A 20,099-nucleotide genomic window follows, 5' to 3' on the forward strand; every position below is an offset into this window, starting at 1 on the left:
TGTTGAACTTCTCAAACAGATCAGATGTCAGAAAAAAAAATACACTAACAAGAAAATTAACAACAATTTGTTGCAAATATTATTACAAGTTCAGAAATACAGAGATTTACAGTTTAATTCATGCTCTAATTTCAGGCACAGCATATGCTGCTGTGTGACTGAACGAAACTCTCCACACTAACTCAGACTTTGGGGTCGGTTTCTTTGTGCATGGTGCCATCTTGTGGAGACAAGAGTCAGCAGCAGGGTTAATTCGGTCTGTTTGGTCTCACTGTCATCGTTCTGATCCCTCACAGACTCACAGACCGGACAGACAGCGCGCCCCTGATGATGTTTAAAAGTCGCCAAAGCGCAAGTGGAGCTTTTCAGATAAACTGCAAAAATAAATTTCCCTCGTACGGTCCCGGTAATTTTTCTTATAAAGATGATGAAGCCTTATTTCTGTGCCATTATTTAATTCCAGAGGGTTTTGTGCCCTTGTTGACTTGTTTAAATGTGTTAAGGTTTCTTTAAGCAAACAGTGTTGTTAAAGTTCTTCATCATGACTGAGCCAAGTGTCCTCTTTTTTATTTTAAGCATTTTCTAAATTAGAAATAATTCAAGATGTCAGAGGAACTAAGAGTCTGAGACCAGAATCTCACATTTTATTCACCCCGTGAATTTAAGTGAATTTGTCATTTTCTTTAAGACTGTGAAGAATTTCAGTCAGTAAGACCTTTTAACGGATCTCAGACTTCAAAAAACGTTTATAGGAAACAACACTAACAAGTGATTCCAAGCAGACACAGAATTGTTGGCCAATTGTTAAATATCAGAATAAAATCTTCAGACAGGTTGGGACGTGTCCACGGGTAGACGGCCAGCCACAGCTCATGAATTTCCCGTGGGAGGACGTCCCCCGCCAGATTTCCACTAACCCGGCGGTATGAGTATGTACCGTGCAGTCAGCGTGCAGTACATGGTGTGACCACGGTGTGGCAGCACATGCAAAGACATGGCACCTTACACAACCTCATTACCAAACACTGACGGGGAGTTCTGTAACATGCAGCAGGAGCAGCCTGTGGTCCTGACTGACGGTATGTAATCAGCAATCAGACAGAAAGCAGGAGGGATTTCGTTTCTGTAGCACGTTTCACAGCAGAGTGAGCACATTTTATGACTCTTTGAAAACTTTTAACTTTGCTGTTTTTTCTGCAGTCGCTCTGAGAGTTTGCGCTGATGTTTTTCCCGTCAGTAGATTCGCCCGTCAGGTCAATAATGACTTTGTGTTGAGTGTCGAAGTTGTCATCTGTACTGACAGAGGGGTTTCTTTGGTTTTCTGACTCAGGATCTTTCGGGGGGAAATGAAGTCCTTGATGTGCCTCTTGGCCTCTGTCAGGGCGGCCTCACCTTTTCCTCTAAATTGTGGTTCAGTGCGAAAACGCACAAGTGTGGAGTTTGGCAGCAACACAGCGCGATGTCTCCAAATTACGCGCGGCACAGACGTGAAGCTGATGAGCGAAGCTGCGGTTCCACTACTGAGGAAAAGAGATACTGGACCGAGCTGGGACCGGACTGGAAGACGCACAGCACCTCAAAAGGCACCAGGAGCAGCCCTCTCTCCGTACATCCCATATACCAAACCACAGAGTAAAGCAGCTGCTCTCTTCGATATTCAGTCTCCGTTTGAAGAGGATGTCATCGCTGAACTGTGCTCCAGGCTGCAAGCTTTTCCCCGCAGTGACAGGGCAGAGGGGCTGGCCTCTTTACTTGGAGCATGTGTTGAGTTTGGCCTGGAAGCCCACAGCCCTCCTGTCCTCACACTGATGAATGAGTGCCTGGAACTGCTCTCCAACAGGGACATCGGGGTGGCACAACTCTGCCGCCTGGGTGAGGTGGTGTGCGCCCTGGAAGGCCGCCGGTCACGCGTGCTGACAGAGGTGTTGGACTGTGTGTGCGCTGCTGTGGAGGAGGATGTCGTCTCTCCCAGTGAGGCTGTCATGGTCTACTCCCTGCTGACGCGGTTTTGTGAGCCTGCCAGCCAGCAGCAGACCCGAATCCTGTCTGCTTTGCACACAGACACACGAAGGCTGGTCCACCGGCTGAAAGCCGGCCAAGTCAGTGATATTCTGCAGTCCTTGTTGAAGTTACAGCAGACACAGGTAGACACAGCAGCAGCATCGTCTTTGATTGTCTTTGATTCGTGATGACAAACCAGCTGTCACTTAAACATCCACAAATTTTAATCTCTGTCATTTAGGAACCACAATAATAATAATAATATTTAATGCTTTTACACGAAGTGACGTGAGAACATATAATACTTGTTTCACAGGCTGTTTCCCTGGTGCTGAGGCTGAGTCACAGGGCATCGCGGGTCTTTAAAGCTTTTCGTGATGATGAAATCATGAAGGTACTCACTGCTTTAATGACTCTGGAACAGCATGATGGAGAGCTCGTGGCGGCTATGGAGAAACACTTGCCAGGTGTGTTTTTTATAGTTTTATTATACACTTAAGTCAGTGCGTCTGTGACTGTTCTGATCAGATTTCACTATTTGTGTATTAAAAAATAAAAGACCAGAAAATAAGTTTTCATTCTGTCTCAGGGAGGCTGGAGAAGTGCGATCCAGAGCTGATCAGTGCCATCATGGAGTATTGTGTGCAGATGAGGTGCCGTTCTGAGCCACTCTTTGAGGCTGTGGCTGAAAACTTTGTACGCCACGCTGAGAACCACACCACCCTTCAGATAGCCAAACAAATTGTTGCGATGGGGAGGCTCAACTACCTGCCACAGGTGAAGGTTTTCTCATATTCTCAGAGTTTATAAACAGATCCTATGTTTTGCATATTTATTACAAATCTGCTGTAATGTGTCACTGCTCTGTTCCTCATCAGTGCTCCAGCCAGATGTTTAAGAAGCTGGAGAGCATCTTGTCAGAGAGGTTTTCACAGTTCCAGCCTCGCTCGCTGGTTGACGTGATGCACGCCTGCATCCACCTGGAACGCTTCCCTCTCAACTACATGACCAAAGTATTCAGCCCACACTTTCTACAGAAGCTGCAAGGTACGCGCCGGGCTTTTATTTCAGACTGTGAAAAGCAGGAGGAGAGGAAAAAGTCTGTCACTGTTCATTTTTGGGTGTTCCCATATTTCCTGTCTAAGAGGGATGATGTCTGTTATTTGCTGCTTAAACACTCTGGCTGAGAAACACTCTTCTGTTTCCTTAATCTAACATTTTCACTTGCTGTCACTTTATTTTAGTGCAGAAGTATCTGTTAGGTGTCAGCTGGGTGGTGCGATGGTTACACCGTCAGCTCACAGCAGAGTTTGTATGTTCTCACCGTGTCTGTGGAGTTTCTGCTCTCCGGCTTCCTCCCACAGTCTGAACCACCTGATGCTTGTTGGGTTCATTCTAAATTGGCTGTAGGTGTAAATGGTTAATGCACGCTGGGATAGGCTCCAGCCCAGCTTTGAGTCAGACAAGTGGAAGAAAATGGATGGATCTTAGTTTCTCTGCTAGCTGTCAAAAAGCATTAGCAAATAGAAACAACTTCTTTACAGTACAAGAATATATTGCACATATAACTGCATGGACTTTGTATTTACCCACAAGGCTACGCAGTGTCTCTGATGTAAGCTCTCTGTGTCCTGCAGCACAGGGGGAGCCACTGGACAAAAACACACTGGGGCAGCTGACACAGCTCCACCTCTCCACCATGTTAGAGTGCACATACTACTGGGTAAGAATCTGTGAACAGGGTTATAATTTTTCATACTGTAAACACGAGTTCTGACTGTCAGAGGTGAATTATAACCACAACGCTCTCATTTAACTCGAAAACAAAAAGAAGGCGTTGGCTCCTCGATAACAGGAGTGATTCGTCTTTACTGCTCTCCTCGCCAGGGTCCCAGACTGCCCTTCTTTCTTCACGTGAAGAGGTTTTCCTCAGCAGGCCAGGCTTTTGAGACACCAATGGAACGTCTTTTATACAGACAGGTCAAAGGTCCTCTAGCACAGCTGCTGGGGGGCACATTTTTCTCCACCAGAATGATTCATGGTGGATACACTATAGGTAAGCTACAACAGGACACGTGACACATCATCACAGTACCTGCAGCTCAGGTATTTGACTTTCATGCTTATTACACGCTCACTGGACATTTTGTTAGGTACAGTCTGGGTTGGCCCCCCTCGTGCTGGAAAGTTTCCTCAGAGATTTTGGTCACCATGTGAGCACCACACAGCTGCTGAACATTTGTCAGCTGCACGTCCTTGATGCCAATCTGCCAATCTGTCACATCCCAAAGGCTCTCTGTGAGACTGGAGGCCTTTTTAGTAAAGTGAACTCATCATCGTGTCTGAGATGATTTGAGCTTCGTATCCTGTATCCTGCTGGAAGCAGCCATGAGGAGATAGTACACTGTGGTCATAAATGGATGGACAAGGTCAGCAACAATGCTCGGCTAAGCTGTGGCATTTAAACGATGTTCAGTTGGTACTTAAACACACCCCACACCACTACACCGCCACCAGCAGGCTGAACAGTTGATAAAAGGCAGGACGGATCTATGCTTTCATGTTCTTTACTCAAATTTCTGGATGTTGTAGCAGAAACTCAACAAACTCAGCCCTGTGTTTCTCACAGGAGAGGCCCTCAGTCTGGTCTCCTGGAGCTGAAGCCCATCAGCTTCCAGGTTTCACAGAGATGCTCACCTTGGTTGGAATGAGTGGTTATTTGAGTTAGTTATGCCTTCCTGTAAACCAGGAGCAGTCGTGTTATTCTCCTCTGATATCAATAAAACATATTTACGCAGAGACCTGCTCCGCCCTCCTCCGCCCTCCTCTATTTCAAACCTCCCTCTGTAAACACTAGAGATGAGAAAATGTATAATAGAAAATGCTCAGAGCAGCACGTCTGCCCCCGGCAACATAACACCTCCAAAGCTCCTTGGCTCACCTTTCTTTCTCGTTCTGGTGCTCAGTTTGAACTTCAGCAGTTGTCTGTAAGCCTGAAAGCACTGAGGTGCTACCATGTGATTGGCTGATTAGATATGTGAGATAAGAGCTGTAGCCCGTGAGTGTATTACCTGCGTGCTGGGATAGATCGTGTTGTGACGGGAAGTTCGTTTTTTCCATTTCTTCCTTTTTGTTAAGATGTGGAGATTTGCCTGGATGAGAGTGGATTTGTTCTGCCTCCGTCTCAGTGGGATCACACTTACAAGAGGTAAGAACTGATCTGACTCTCAGCGTTTCAACAAATTTCCAATAAATTGTAAGAAAATGTGCCTGAAGACTCCTAACCTGTGAGGCTTAAACATCCTTTAGATTTTGAATCAGCTGAAAATGTGAAGCCCTGTTTTGTTTAAAACGACAATTAAGTGAGTAATTAAGCTTTTCTTCATGTGTTGTGCGCGTGTAGAGTTGTGTTGTGTTTGGATGATCCAAACCGTTTCTGCACCAACACACGACACCTGCTGGGGAAGGAAGTCACAAAGAGACGACACCTGCAGAGGATGGGCGTGGAGCTGGTGGAGGTAAGTGTGAAAAACCCCAGAAGATACTCGTGAAACTGAACGGTTGCAACCGGATAGAAAATGTAAGAGTTTCTTCTTTGTAAACTGAGAGGACCAACTTAAACTTAATGCTATTGTTGCTCATTGAAATGAACTGTTAAAATCTCTTTTTGGCATGTTAACATCATATCTTTAAAGTTTTATATTTATTGTGTTGGTCAAAAATATCAAAGCTGATCTGTATTTATTTTCTTCCTCGTCTCGTCGCTCTAACAGATCCCTTACTTTGAGTTTGAGAAACTGCAAACTGAAGAGGAACAGATCCAGTATCTTCACGACAAGATCTTTCCTGCTGTATCCAAGTTTAACAATCAAGCAGCGAACCAGTTAAACCAAAAATCCACAGTGAGACAAACCAGCTTGTAATGTGCTCGGGGTACCAACGATACCAAGAGGCCAAAACCTGAGGATCGTGAGCACAACAGCTGAATTTGCTGGCAGTCTGTTTGCAAGGATGGACAGACTGACGGGGAGTAATCTGTAATCTGTTACTCTCATACATCCGGACACGGTGTCAGAATGTTGGATTAGAGGATTTATTCCAAAAATGTTTCTTTACTGTTCTCATATAACAAACTTTTACCTGAACTTAAATTATACACATCCCTTCCATTAAAAGATTTTCTCAAACATTGTTAGAACCTATAAGTAATATTTGAGATGCTGTGGAGCGTCTGCTGCCAGCTGGGGTAGGGTAATAATTCCCTTTATTGCCAGCTTTTCTTGGTAATATGTATATTTAAAGCTATTTTCTATTCTGCTATTAATTTATTGTTGAAAATTATATTTTCTATTTATGTGAGTAATAGTAAGAGAAATATTAAATGGCGCTGGGTACGGCTCTAACCTTCGTCCTTAGCTTCTGTGTGCTATTTTGACTTTTTATAGGGAAGAACAAGAATGCCTCACAGACTGAAGATGATCGAGATTTCAGAATAAAATTCACACGAGATGTAAATAATACACAACTGTTGACGACACATGTAGTTGTTCAGCATCTCATTCGTGTCAGAGGTGAGTTTTCTCCTCCCCGGTCGGGGGTTTGGGCGTCCTCCTCCTAATGGAGCAAACAATGCGTCAAATAATTAGAGTCCATTTCTGACTCGTGCAACAAACTAAAGAAAGAGGAAACGCTGCGAATGCTAATGTGAGTGTGTCTGTACTCACCTGGTACTAACAGGTGGCAGGATATTAGAGCGGGGGCACGCCGTGAGGACGAGCTCTCCTCTGACAGCTTCCATCATCAGGTTCTGGAGGGTGTTCATCAAAACAAGTTCACTCATGAAAGCAGACACATGTTCGCGTGTGTGGGGCGTGTTTCCTGAGCACCCTGCACTCTCCTCGCTGCCCACTGCCCTGCTCAGAGCCCGAGTCTGCGGCCTGGCGGGGGGAGAAGAGCTGGGACACAAACACTGACAGGAGGAGGATGGAAACGATGATCTGTCAGGAGAGGACGATCCCGCGGGCCGGTAGGTGTCGGGCTTGGAGGCCGAAGAAATCAGACGCTGGATGAAGGCGGAGTCATCGAGTATGTCGCTGAAATACGAAGAACATGCATGATTGATTTTCAGTGTTGTCATCTTAAATATCACCGATCTATAAATTAGAATAAATGCATAAGACAGGCTGTCTACTCTACACGTGGGCGGTACCGTAGCAGACAGCTGAGTATGTGGAAGAGGATCTCTTTGTCGGGGCTGTGTGCTGGAGCAGGAAGCCCAGTAGAGACGGTGGGTTCAGGATGATGCATCTGAACTGACTGAAGGCTTCTAATAACAGCAGGAGAAATGACATGTCATCGCTCCAGCATCTACAGTTAAGCTCAGGGATGAAGGACTGAACATATTCTGTATCTGATTTACCTATAATGCTTATTAAAGTAATCAGGACAGTTCTTTAGGTACTCTATAAGGTCATGGGAGTGTGCTGTGACCCTGAGATACAGCAGAGCAGGTCTGGGGGGGTCGGGGCGCCTCCATACTTTTGCTATCCGTCGCTGTTCCCGCAGCTCGGCCGTTCTTAGCTTAGTGCCTGCACTGGCTGCTTCATACGCACCACTGGCACAGATGGGAGGAAGGGTCTAGAGTGGAAAGAGAACGTGAAGTCAGAATAAAAGCTTCATGTTCTTTTATAGTCTCGTAATTATTTTAATAATAAAATCACAGAGACCACCTTATATTTTCTGAGTGGCGGACCTTTTCTTACAGGAACTGCTGGGAGTGTCTGTGACGAGACAAGGAGTGAAATACTTTTGATTTCTACATGATTTTAAAAAATGTAATAATTAGTCTTTGAAGTCAGACCTCGTCGATCAGAACTCTTTGGCTCTCTGTGATGTTTTTGTCCGTGATTATAAATTCGTTTTTTTGTCTTTCTCTTTCTTCTCCCCAGCGCTGCAAAGCATCGTTATACCGAGTACGTTCAGCTTCCAGAGTAACCTAGAGAAGAGAGGGAAAGGACGCAACAATTCAAGGAAATGATACAAATAATAACAAAAAACTTGATTTATAACACAAGACAGAAGATGAACAAGGATAAAATGTTTTTAAAACATTTCTTTTAGGTAAAACTGAGCTGCATAAAACAAGACTGGATGTCTGAAGTGAGATGTTTAATCCTGCTGAGGTGCTTTCAAAAAGGACCCTGAGGTTTTTACCATATTAACTTTACAGACAGGAGCTCTGCTGTTGTACTTATTTTAGCTGCAGTAAGTTCTATTCCATCCAGCATCAAAGCAGGCAAAGCTTTGAGTTTACGAATGTCAGTGGGGTTAAAAGAAAATAGAGCTGCGTGTCGTCTGCATAACGTGCCTGCAGGTGACACGTGGCAGGGGTAACATGTATAAAGGAAGGAGGAGAGGTCCAAGCACAGAACCCTGAAGAGATGCATCAGACCCTGCGTGGGTAAGGTGGCCTGTGACCTTCCTAGGGCAACAGTAAGCATTGCTGCAAACAACGATAATGCACCACACCACGCTGCAGTTTCTGCACAGAAATGGTTTGTGGAACATGACAAAGACCTCGTTGTACTGACTCAGTGGTGTGAACTGGGCCTTTGTGCCACCTGTAACAAAACCTAAACTTTACGATGATGCGTCTGTGTTACCTGACAGACGACATCCAGCTGATGAACTGTGGGGTAATCAGTAGAAGTGAAGGTGAGGACACAAAGGGCACACTCCCCCGGACGAAGACGACCTCGGTCTGGGTGGATCTGCACAACCTGACACAGCACATCAACGCTCATCAACGTGAGAAAGAGAATAAAATAATGGCTTGTACAACAATGAATACAAGCCGTGTTTGTGTGATCCGTGACAGTCAAACAGAGCCACACAAAGAGGGCGGATCTATGTTTTTTTGGCTACCTTTGCACCTTCCTCTTCCTGCTGGTTGGTGTGTTGGGGCAGGTCCCATTCATAGTGGGCGGTGTCTGCGCAAGACACGTTGGTGAGGAAGAAGATTCTCGAAGACTGTGAGCACACGGGGATGTCACCTAGGAAGATGCTGTCCTCAGACAGGAACAACACCTGCATAAAGCAAACATGTTAGAATTCAATGAAAATAATATTTGAATGATACACACCATCATCCATCTTCCGAATGAAGTCGGGTCGCGGGGTACACCTAAGCAAAGAGGTCCAGACTCCTCTCCCCGCCACCTCCTCCAGCTGTGAATACCAAGCGTCCCAGGCCAGCCGGAGAGATAATTTTCAGCGTGTCTGGTCTGCCCCGGGGCCTCTCCCGGTGGACACCTGAAACCTCGCCAGGGCGCCAGGGGCATCTGCAGGCCCGAACCACTCACTGGCTCCTTCGAGTGGGAGCAGCTGCTCTACTCGAGCCCCCCCGGGCCGAACTTCTTCTAAGGGAGAGGCCAGCCACCCTTCGGAGGAAGCTCATTTCCGCCGCTTGTATCCGCGATCTCGTTCTTTCGGTCACTACCCACAGCTCGTGGCCATAGGTGAGGGTAGGGACGTAGATCGACCGGTAAATTGAGAGCTTCGCTTTTACACTCAGCTCCCTCTTCACCACGACTGACCGGTGCAGCGTCCGCATTACTGCAGCCGCAGCCCCAATCCGTCTGTCGATCTCCGGCTCCCTTCTCCCATCACTCGCGAACAAGACCCCGAGATACTTGAACTCCTCCACTTGGGGCAGGAACTCATCCCCGACCCGGAGTGGGCACTCCACCCTTTTCCGGCTGAGAACCATGGCCTCAGATTTGGAGGTGCTGATCCTCATTCCCGCTGCTTCACACTCGGCTGCGAACCGTTCCATTGCGAGCTGGAGGCCCTCACCCAATGAAGCCAACAGAACCACATCATCCGCAAAAATCAGAGATGAGATTCTGAGGCCACCAAAGCGAAAGCCCTCCGCCACTTGGCTGCGCCTAGAAATCCTGTCCATAAAAATTATGAACAGAACCGGAGACAAAGGGCAGCCCTGGCGGAGCCCATCACCCACCGGGAACGAGTCCGACTTATTGCCGGCAATGCGAACCAAGCTCTTGCAACGGTTGTATAGGGATTGAATGGCCCGTAGCAATGGGCCAGACACCCCATACTCCCGCAACACCTCCCACAGGACACCCCGAGGGACACGGTCGAATGCCTTCTCCAGGTCCACAAAACACATGTAGACTGGTTGGGCAAACTCCCATGCACCAAGTATCCTCGAGAGGATAAAGAGCTGGTCCAGTGTTCCGCGACCAGGACGAAAACCGCATTGTTCCTCCTGTATCCGAGGTTCGACTAGCGGACGAACTCTCCTCTCCAGCACCCTGAATGATACACAAAAAAGATTCAAATGAACGTAGTCTCACCTGTCCCGGGAAGGGCACCCTCGTACCACTGGGTACAAAAGCTTGACAGTCACTGCTGTTACAGTGGTTTGAGGAGTCTTGTGTAAGGCTGCTAAGCCCACGTCCCTCAAACCTCACGACCGCTGAGTCACTACCTCCGATGTGGATAGGAACATCTACCTGGGGATACAGAAACGACAGAGTGTGTTTATCGTTATTGATCTGTTATCATTCTAATTCCTCTTGATTTCTAAATGATTATTACCTAAATGATAACAATGCCAGCTGGTGAAGTACAAAACACAATTCAAACCCAGTTCCAAAAAAGGCAAAATGTAAATAAAAACAGAATCTCATAAACTCTAAATAAATAAATACATACATGTATATATGCAAACCAATACATTCTGTTTTTATTTACATTTTTAACCTCCTAGGACCTGCGTCCACATATGTGGACATCACATTTTGGGTTATTTAGACCAAAATACTCAATTCTTCTCTACAAGGGCCTGATATCCACTTACGAGGACATTATATGCTACTGTTCTATCAAAGTTTTAAACTAATATCCTCATATGTGGCTCTGATTTATTTTCATAAAAACAAAAATAAGGTAAAAAACATCTGGTAATTCTTTGTTTTTACATTCATCGGGCCCCAATCAGCCCAAATGTCAAAGAGAAATTAAAAATGCTGCCGTGGAAGAGTTCGGGTCTTAGGAGGTTAAACAGCATCCCAACTTCTCTGGAATCAGGTTGTGTAAATATCCTGACGACAGGGAAAGATGTGCAGAGTATGATGTCGTACGTGATACGTCTTCGCCTCCAGCGGTGAGAAGATCCATTCCAGCTTTGCAGTTTTCCCTGGAGGAATTTCTCCTTGTGGATTGAGGCAGCGCAGCACTGGATGGTCAAAGTTGTCAGCTTGAAGCTGTGACAACACAGCTGCGTCCACTTCATAGCACACTGGCACTGCCCCACCATTGTGTAATTCATACACCTGCGTGGTAAACAAACAATCACAAATCTTTTCGTTCCAAGCGTTGGGCTGTAAATATCCTCTCGCTGCACACACTTGCAGAGACACACCTGCTTTGGAGGACTGCAGTCTCCAATAGTTACGGAGGTGAAGAAGTGTTGGTGGGAGTCAAAGTGGAGATGTGGCTGATCCCTCTCCACCGTCGCCCCCTGAAAGTTCAGCTGCACACAGAATACATGAAATGGACACAAAGACAATGAAAACAATCGAATGCAGCGAATGTGCCGATGTTAAAAGAAAGTACATCATCCCTTAAAATGTGAACTGTCACATGAATAAGTTAAAAATGTTTCTTACAGAATGCCGAGTGCTTGCTCGTAGGGGGTTGTTTGATTGTTGGGTTTTCTCCGTATAACTGTGGGGTCTTTATTTTTCAAAATAAAGTGCCATGAAGCGACTGCTGTTGCAATTTGGTGCTATATAAATAAAACTGGATTCTTTGACTTCATAAATATCTGTTTGTCATGCCCCTCATTCATTAATCCGACATAGCATCACAAAAAAAGGTCAAAAATGTAAAAGGAGCACAAAGCTAGTTTACCTTTGACACTAGCAAAACTGTCAGGTGACTTATTTTTACTGCACTGTCAGACCTGCGTAAATATAAAGCTTTTAAAAGCCTCACCAAGATTTCTCTGCCATATGAGAGCTTGAACACAACAGGAAAGTGATCCGTCCCAACAAAGACGTGACTGTGAACGACAACGTTTTGAATGTTTTGGTATCAGTTTATTAGTTCATTGGTTAATCAATTAATTTGCTTCAGATTTTAGTCGGTGTGTAATGATTATGGGACATGTGCAGTCATGATCTCTGACCTGTAGCTGAAGTGTACTGCCCTCTTCTGGCCTGGGAGCAAAGTTCCAGCGCGAGGTGAAACACTGAACAATTGGTTGTCCTGAACCTGTGAAAAACATGAAACATTACTTTTGTTTTTATCTCTGTCGTATCATAATATTGATATTTTTTCTTGCAAAATGGAATAAACAAAAGACACAAAAAAGTAAGACCTTCATTTGGGACAGCTCTGTGTTACTGAACTCTCCCGTCACTGCCCAGTACTCCAACTCTATCTGTTGATCCTCCGGAAACAAGAAGGCCCTAATATCAAAGGAGAAGACAACTATCAGTAGATGGTAGAATTTACCTTCAAACCATCGCATACGCTCTACTTTCAACAACAAAAATGAAAAATGACAGGGTGCATAGAGCAGACTGGTCTGTAATAATAGTATACTTTATGGTATGATATTTACATACCAGTGTACAGGAATACATCCAGGGTTGTGAAACATCAACATAAAGTCTGAAGGATCTGAATCAACAGGAGCCGAACCAAAGTTGAAATCCAGCATGGTTTTGGTGAAGATGGAAGGACTTGTGTGCAGGCTAGAGACAGATGGAGACAACAGGGTGGTGCGCACCACACCCAGACACTGCAGGTTTAAAATGACTGTTTGTCGTTCAGGAAATACAAACTGTTCTACAACAAATACAAAATAATTCAAATACAAAAAATTACCATAAATACCAAAAAACTTTAATTATTCCAGGGTTACGTTTCTGTTTTGCTTAGTTTTTTTGCTTGTTTCAGACGCTGACCTGTGCCTGGTGGGAGTCTGAAAGGTCAGTTCTTCAGAGGACGGGTTGGACAGCAGCTGGTCGTTGAGACAGTCCAGTGAGAAGAGTTTCCATATGTGTGTCTTGCTGAGTCTACCCACACAGCCACAGCTCCACGTATCCATCGCCTGCAGGGTGGGAAACACACCCCTAGCTCGCACTTCACAAAGCGCTTGGGGAGATGACATCACACATCCTGGAGAGAGAGAGCCAGGGAGAGCAGGATAAAACAGGCAGCGTTGCTTAATAATGACTTGGAGTTAAATTGCAGTAAACATTTAAGCGTATGGAGTGTGTATGTGTTCTACCACTGGTATTCAGAGTTGTATATGTGATGGTCCAGAGGTACTCGGCTTGCCTGTTCGGTCTGATTGTGGATCGGACCACCATGGTGGAGTGAGAGGCAACAGTTCCCCTCTCCGAGTCCAGCTGTAGGGCTAAAAGGACACAGATTCAGTCTCACTAGTAGAATCAAAAAGTACAGAGTGCAGATGAACGTATACGTGTATCACAAAACGAGATACCGCTTGGCTGAGCTGCAGAGTCAGAGTGATGTTCATCATCCAGAAGTATCTGCTGCACAGAGAGGCCGAAGGAGACTGGACAGGGGCTCTTGTTTACTACAGGAATCTCAACAGTTCGACAGCTTCCAACCAAAGTCTCTCCCACATCAAGGATGGATTTCTCTGCCTGGGAAGGAAGGCACCTCTAAAGATCTGCTGCTGTTCCAAAGCTACAGGAAATGATTGCTTGAATTTTCTTGCAATATTTGTCTACGGTTATGACTGACTCACAAAAAACAAAAACAAGCATGTGTACATATTAAAATCACTCAAACACATGAATAGTTCCACCTCTATCCAGCCCCTGGATCCCACTCCCTCCACTACAAGGGTGAGGTGTGACTTGATGGATCCATGTGACTGGACAGGCCAGTAGGTTAGAGTAGGTTCTAGTGTGTATGCGTTCTCTGCCAGTGGACTGAAGGTCCACGTCTGCATCTGTAGTAAAAATAAACAAATTAAACAGCTTTTTTTTAGTAAGTTCCACAGTTACTGTCTACATAAATGTGCAGTGTGCACTCCTCTCTCAGTCTCTCACACAGCACTCATTGGGATGCAGTTCACCAGCATCTGGTTTGACAGAGATAAGCTCCTGGTCTGGCTCTGGAATGCTCCACTGGAATCTATCATGAAAGGAAATCAGAGAAAGCCAGCTGTAGACAAGATGAATGATCCTGAGGTAAGTCCAGACTACAAACAATACACTGAAAAATGTCGGAAAACACGACCAGAATAAGAGCGCAGAAACAAATCAGGCAGCCGACCTCACTGGCAACAGGCTTCGGTTCCTGATGTGATGGGTGCGCTGGGCCTGCGAGCCCACTGCTGTTGGCTGGAAATATAAAGTGCTGCCTCCTTCCAGAGACACACACAGCTTTTCCGCCACGCTGACAACTGTCAGTTCCTGAAGAAGAAAGAGACATTAACAGACGGTAAAATAAAAATAACGTAAAAACGTGAGTGACTGTTGACTGACGGGTCTCGTGCAGGGCCGCACCTTTGTGAGTTTAGATGCATTGAGCTGCAGGTGTAATTTAAACCCCTGGTCAGAACTATCCTCTGCTGGCACTGCTCTGAGGGACAGGATCTGGTGATCTCCTGGCTGGATCAAACCGCAGCTTGGAACTACAAATGCCGATTCTGCCAGGGCAGGGTTTGAGCTGCGCTCCAAACAGAAAGTGAGCGGCCAGTCTCCAACATTGTGAAGCAGGACTGTCCGATAGGAAATGACACTGAGGGCTGGAAACACCTAGTAGAACAAAATCATTCAGCAAGCTCCAGATGTTGTTTCTAAGAAGGAATATTTCATTTATTATCTTAAAGATTTTCCTCATGAGTTGGGATTTGAAGAAAGTGCATCTTTTTGGTTCTTACCACGTGAGGGGGATTTACGGAGCAGCGTGGAGTGAAGTGTTCTTTGCCTGGCTGAAAGGAGTGGCCAATGACTCTGATGGTCACACACCAAGGCGGACACACACCTGTGTCTGGACTGTGCTGCAGAGTCCAAAGACGCATGATTGACAGCATAGGTTTGAAAGCATGTGACTGTTTAAGACCAGGTTATACTAAGTCAGAAAAGCACCGCTGCCTGTTGTAATGCACAGCTTACTGCAGTGTATGAAATAATAATACCTTATCGTATGCAAAGCACTCAAGTTGTGCTCCGTGCAGAGTATTGAGCTGCTTGGGCGCGTACGTCACTCTGAACAAGGTGGACTTAAGTGGAGCCAAGTCACAGGATGATGGAGCGATGGAGAATGGAGACTCTTGGGCGGCAGTCCACACGAGACTTGAAGGGAAATACATGAAATATAAGCATCAGCGGTCAGAAATTAAAGGTAGATTTCAGACAGAAAAACAAAAACATCAAAAGAAGCCACGCTGCAGGACACGAAGACGTACCTGAGTTTCCTCCTGGTGTGGTTTGTGATAGAGACCGACTGCGTAAAAGCAGATGAAGGAGATGAAGAGGATGTATGCTTGTGATTAAACAGCAGTTCAGTCGGGGCCACAGATACACGTAGCAATGGCAATGAAGATTTCAAACAGAGAGGATCCGTGCGCCCCAAGCAGGCCCGGTAAAAGTCTTCCACGGCGGTGGCTGACATGAACTGCTGTAAATGACACAGACAACGAGTCAGAGAGGCAAGTCTAAGCCTTCGCTGATATTTAAATACAGAAATGTGAAAATGGAAGCATACCCCCTCCACAGGGGAGTGCAGCCCTTTCTGGTCAGACTCTATTTTATGACCTCCCCGCAGGGCTGCCGGGGCATGTGGTGAATTCTGTCTGCAGTCCTGCTGAAGCGTGTGCAGAACCAAGTGTTCGGGTTTTAGTATGGCAGGTTTCTGGTGCCCTGAGTGGCAGGTACCAATCAGGTCAAGAAACACCGGCTCCTAAAAGAGACATTATGTAAGCACATAGGTAGAAATGCTTGTCTCCGTGCCGTGTTTAACATGTCCTACCCCGTCCAGTACGAGACATGCCACTCTCCTGTAGTGTGCATTAGGCTGTGTGGGCCTGTAGGCTGCCTTCACTCTGGTGTGGCTATGTGGGAGAACAGCGCCACTTGCTGGTAGGATACTAAACACACTGTTCCCACTACAGTCAATATCCCACTGGTAGAAAGCCTCAGCAGTGGAAGCATTAACGAGCTCCACCGTCCGTACAACTGATCCTCCTGCTTCAACACATTCAAAATCCACCACAGAGGAAGACAAGGCAACTTTGGGACCTGCAAAAGGAGATTATCTGGGTTATAAACTATCTTCCTTTTATTATTTGAAAATACAACTTTCTAGGGAGTGTACATGTGCTTTACTAAAGCTACAGAGAAACTGAGTTTTCCTTCATGTCTGGGCCTCTTACCAATACAACGCCCAGAGAGTTTGAGCAGACTTTCACTGAGCGTGCCTTTGCAGTTTAGAGACAAGTACTCCACTGAAACAGTATCCACCACAGCAGGGGAGTAAGTGACTGAAACCCGCCGTGATCCACCAGGAGCCACCTTACCACGGGTGACATCACAGCTGAACTCTGATCCAAACGAGGGCACCCCACCAGGCAGCCGTGACAGAGAAAAAGACGCCGTTACCTGCAGGAAAGGATGCAAAGATGTGTGGGAGAAGGCTTCGAGCGTGAACTTTTGCACTTACGTGTCTATGTGCACCACCCACCGGAGACGGGTTAAAAATGTCAAAGTGTTTCTGCAAACTCTTGCCAACAGCAACAGGACCAAAGTCCACCAGTGGGCCACCATTATCTTCTCCCCCTTTGCTGCTGGGATTTTTCACCAGTAGATGTGGATATTTAGCTTAAAAAAGCAAGATAAAAAGTCGCAGGTAAAACAGATGCTTGAAAGACCGATGTGTCAGCTTTTGACTATTTGAAGTAGATCTAAAAATACCTAGAGTGGAATTTTACAGGGAAAACAGTATTCAGGCTAACTTTGTATTCCTCCTTTTGTATTTTACGTTCATCGTGTGATGTTGCAAACGTTATCTTTATGGGAGTGGGCCAAGCCCATCATTTTATATTTTGGTCATGATGTACAAGTAAACGAGATGGTGAGGAGGCTGACAGTTATGACAGTTTCTCACGCTAACCCTTACCCACTGACACTGTGGTCAGATCTTTGGTTTGCTAGTTACAGTACCTAGTCCCTGTAGCAGGACAGTGCAGCTGCTCTCGAGCTTGCCCTCCTCTCCAAACCTGCAGAGAGCCTGCTGCTGGTACACCAGTGCCTCCTGTGGCCAGAAGACCACTGTGGTGTGACACTCCTGACCGGGTTTCAGCAGGCCCTGCTCTGGACGGAGCTGGAATGGTGCAGGACACTCCCACTGGAAGTACGTATGGAGTTTACTACAGGATTAAATAAAAAAGAGGCGATTAAAGTAAAATAAAAGCAAGCGTTCTATTTTCTATTTCCTCCCAACATAGAAAACACACATACAGGTTAAATGAAATACACACAGAGACATAACGGTGTACCTGGCATTTTTTAATGGGAAATCAGTGTGTGTGGAGTGTTCAACAGCACAGAGCGGGAGCATCACAGACTCAGGAACCTCCAGGGTGTGAGAGGGAACGACGGCACGGAGGCATACATGAAAGCTGCCTTCTTTCCCTTGAAATTCAATGCTGTCCTCATACTCACACTGTCTCAGACACACACAGCGGTACACAAGCAGAAGACTTCAAAGCACAAAGTGAGCTGCTGTATTTAAATAGTTTATCATCTACTCAGGATTTTATTGAAACAGTTAAATTACTTTTATATTTACCTGCTCTCTATACATCAGTTTGTATCATGTAAGGTTACTGACTACAGAGACACTGCTGCATAAGCATGAAAGCACTAGTACATTTCATATTTCAAAATCAGTGGAGATCAAGTAGTATTCTGTCTGATTTTGACATGTGTTACCCTTTGAAGAGGTTTAAAGGTGACTTGTATGGAGAAGGAAGTCCCGGGGCTGATGACAGCTATGTGAGGAGCCAAGGTGGAGAAAATCTTGGACACTGGAGGCCTGTGAAGGGAAGCGAGGGACGTGTTATCTGCAGGGATAAAACAAAGCTTAGCTTTGCACAGAGCAGATTAAACACCTTATGTGTAGCTTCTTTAGCTTGTTGTGGACGTTCTTTAACACTAATGTCTTGGTAAATTCTCTGCCCAGGTCCCAGTCCTCCCAGGCCAGCTCTGGTCTCGTTTCCACTCCAAAGAAGCAGTTTCTTTGGCTTGGTGCTCGTCGCTGACACTTCCCAACCCTCTGCCTGTGGGGAATCCCTGGATCCTGGCAGGTTTGGTGTTACAGGAGATGTGAGTTTTGGAAAAACACAAAAAACAAAACATTTATTCCAAATTCAAAACAATATTTAACATCTATGGTGGACCTGAAACAGTCATACAGCAATGTCTCTTTGAGAAAAGGCAACTATATCTTCAAAATGATACATTTTTGTACAAACTTTACATTGACCAATAGGAATGGATGAAGTCATTCACTGAACATTTTTTGCACACAGTATATTTCAATTAAAGATTTGGCTTGATAAGAACAAATTATGATTAAATGTGAATAAACTTTAATGATGTTAGTTGTAAATGGATTAAATACAAATATAAAGATCCAGATAGATGGTGTTGATACAGAAAAAGACATTATAGATAGTTAGAAAGGACACGTTAAATATATTCATCCCTCAGTGTCAACAAGCAGCACTAAACAAAGCAGAGCAGGCCTTAGATTTCACATCACTCCATGTTCACCTTATTTAAGCTATTGTTCAAATGTCTGGGACAATAACTACACAAGTACATTACACTCACTTTTTATTCTTCAAAAACAAAAAGCAGTTTGGATCTGTCACATTGCAGGCCATAAGGACCATTTCACTATTCGTACAGCTTGAAATACTGAAATTTACAGATCAGTGAAATTCAGCACAAATTCCCAGAGAAAAACAAAATTAGCAGCAACTATTCATATTTTTGTTTGTTTGTTTTTTGAGAAAAGGAGGTCATAATTTAAGGGCTTTTGCAACAAACATAAATTTAACCAAAAAGAAGTATAAAGATATGATCTTCATCAGATAGGAGAGGAAGATGTTGAATTTTAGTCAGTGTTTCTGTTTTTTAGCTACTACTTGCTTTGCTGCGTGGAGCACAATTATGGAGTTGTGAAAACAAGATAATACGGGAATAATTTGTATCTTATGTAGCGCATATTATGTGTAGTTAGAAATGTGTTCACTGCTGTTATTGAGGTTTGAATCAACAGGGAAGCTGGATAAATAAACACTGATAACTTTGTGACATTGTAGAGTTTTTACTGGATTATTTTCTGTATACTGTTTACATTATTGACATAAAGTAAACAAAACTAAACAAACACAGTTTCGTAAATGTGAGCACAGCACAGGGTTATTCTCACAGATCTCAAACAGGAAAAAAACAATGATGCCAAACTTTACTTTGATATCGTTGCCAGTGACGGAGGCCTCCCGTGGAGCGGCAGACACCAGCGGGTCAGGACCCCGAGTCTCCGCTAACATGGCTGTAAAGGAAGAAGACGCTTAGTCCTCGACACAGAAGGAAACACGGGAAGTGGTAACGTAGCTCTTTCCCGTTTAAGACACATTTTACGGTCAGGAACACGAACTGGTTGGTGGCTAAAAAACAACCTCACCTTACCGACACGCGGAGCAAACTCTTCAACTACTTTTTATTTGCCTCAAAAATGAAGACGAAGAAGAAAGAACACACCGCGAACACCGGGAACAGACATGGGTCAGCGTTGTTGCGTTGTCGTTTCCATAGCAACAAGCCTCCAGAAGAAATTACGGCGACTGATAAGGGTCATTTGCGAACTGCTACGTGAGGACGTAACCAGAGTAGTGACGCAGTGACGTAGTTTTACGGTATGTAAATACGCGGATGCAGAGATATGTTAGGTTATAGCAGGTAATCATCCTTTAAATGGTTCAGCCACACTGTGTCTACTTTATTAAATTATAG

The 20,099-nt window shown here is 45.0% G+C and overlaps 2 protein-coding genes across 5 annotated transcripts; one reads left to right on the forward strand and one right to left on the reverse strand.

Annotated features, from left to right (window-relative positions):
* Positions 1–944: 944 nt before the first annotated feature.
* Positions 945–6,409, forward strand: LOC120731041 (FAST kinase domain-containing protein 3, mitochondrial-like). Of its 3 annotated transcripts, none has more exons than XM_040027773.1 (10): positions 945–1,079; positions 1,331–2,144; positions 2,318–2,468; positions 2,591–2,778; positions 2,880–3,048; positions 3,639–3,724; positions 3,889–4,057; positions 5,140–5,209; positions 5,405–5,519; positions 5,775–6,409. In XM_040027773.1, the coding sequence occupies exons 2-10, from the start codon at positions 1,347–1,349 to the stop codon at positions 5,922–5,924; spliced, it is 1,896 nt and encodes a 631-aa protein (XP_039883707.1). In that variant the 5' UTR covers positions 945–1,079; positions 1,331–1,346; the 3' UTR covers positions 5,925–6,409. The 3 variants fall into 3 exon arrangements, with proteins under 3 accessions (XP_039883707.1, XP_039883706.1, XP_039883705.1); XM_040027772.1 differs by having other exon boundaries at positions 1,015–1,145; XM_040027771.1 differs by lacking the exon at positions 945–1,079 and adding an exon at positions 1,173–1,232.
* Positions 5,189–19,891, reverse strand: cfap65 (cilia and flagella associated protein 65). Of its 2 annotated transcripts, none has more exons than XM_040027769.1 (35): positions 19,848–19,891; positions 19,556–19,638; positions 18,188–18,375; positions 18,009–18,111; positions 17,573–17,739; positions 17,238–17,443; positions 16,759–16,895; positions 16,451–16,676; positions 16,048–16,316; positions 15,784–15,978; positions 15,485–15,696; positions 15,215–15,371; positions 14,957–15,076; positions 14,580–14,831; positions 14,347–14,486; positions 14,121–14,205; positions 13,874–14,020; positions 13,544–13,709; positions 13,328–13,456; positions 13,002–13,215; positions 12,660–12,788; positions 12,410–12,500; positions 12,218–12,303; positions 12,025–12,091; positions 11,450–11,560; positions 11,169–11,360; positions 10,380–10,538; positions 8,926–9,087; positions 8,664–8,780; positions 7,862–7,996; positions 7,731–7,781; positions 7,421–7,638; positions 7,211–7,327; positions 6,726–7,094; positions 5,189–6,615 (listed from the first exon to the last, which is right to left on the reverse strand). In XM_040027769.1, the coding sequence occupies exons 1-35, from the start codon at positions 19,867–19,869 to the stop codon at positions 6,567–6,569; spliced, it is 5,271 nt and encodes a 1,756-aa protein (XP_039883703.1). In that variant the 5' UTR covers positions 19,870–19,891; the 3' UTR covers positions 5,189–6,566. The 2 variants fall into 2 exon arrangements, with proteins under 2 accessions (XP_039883703.1, XP_039883704.1); XM_040027770.1 differs by having other exon boundaries at positions 19,771–19,886.
* Positions 19,892–20,099: the final 208 nt, after the last annotated feature.

Source organism: Simochromis diagramma, unplaced genomic scaffold, assembly GCF_900408965.1.
Source record: "Simochromis diagramma unplaced genomic scaffold, fSimDia1.1 OVJJ01000343.1, whole genome shotgun sequence".
Lineage (NCBI taxonomy): Eukaryota > Metazoa > Chordata > Actinopteri > Cichliformes > Cichlidae > Simochromis > Simochromis diagramma.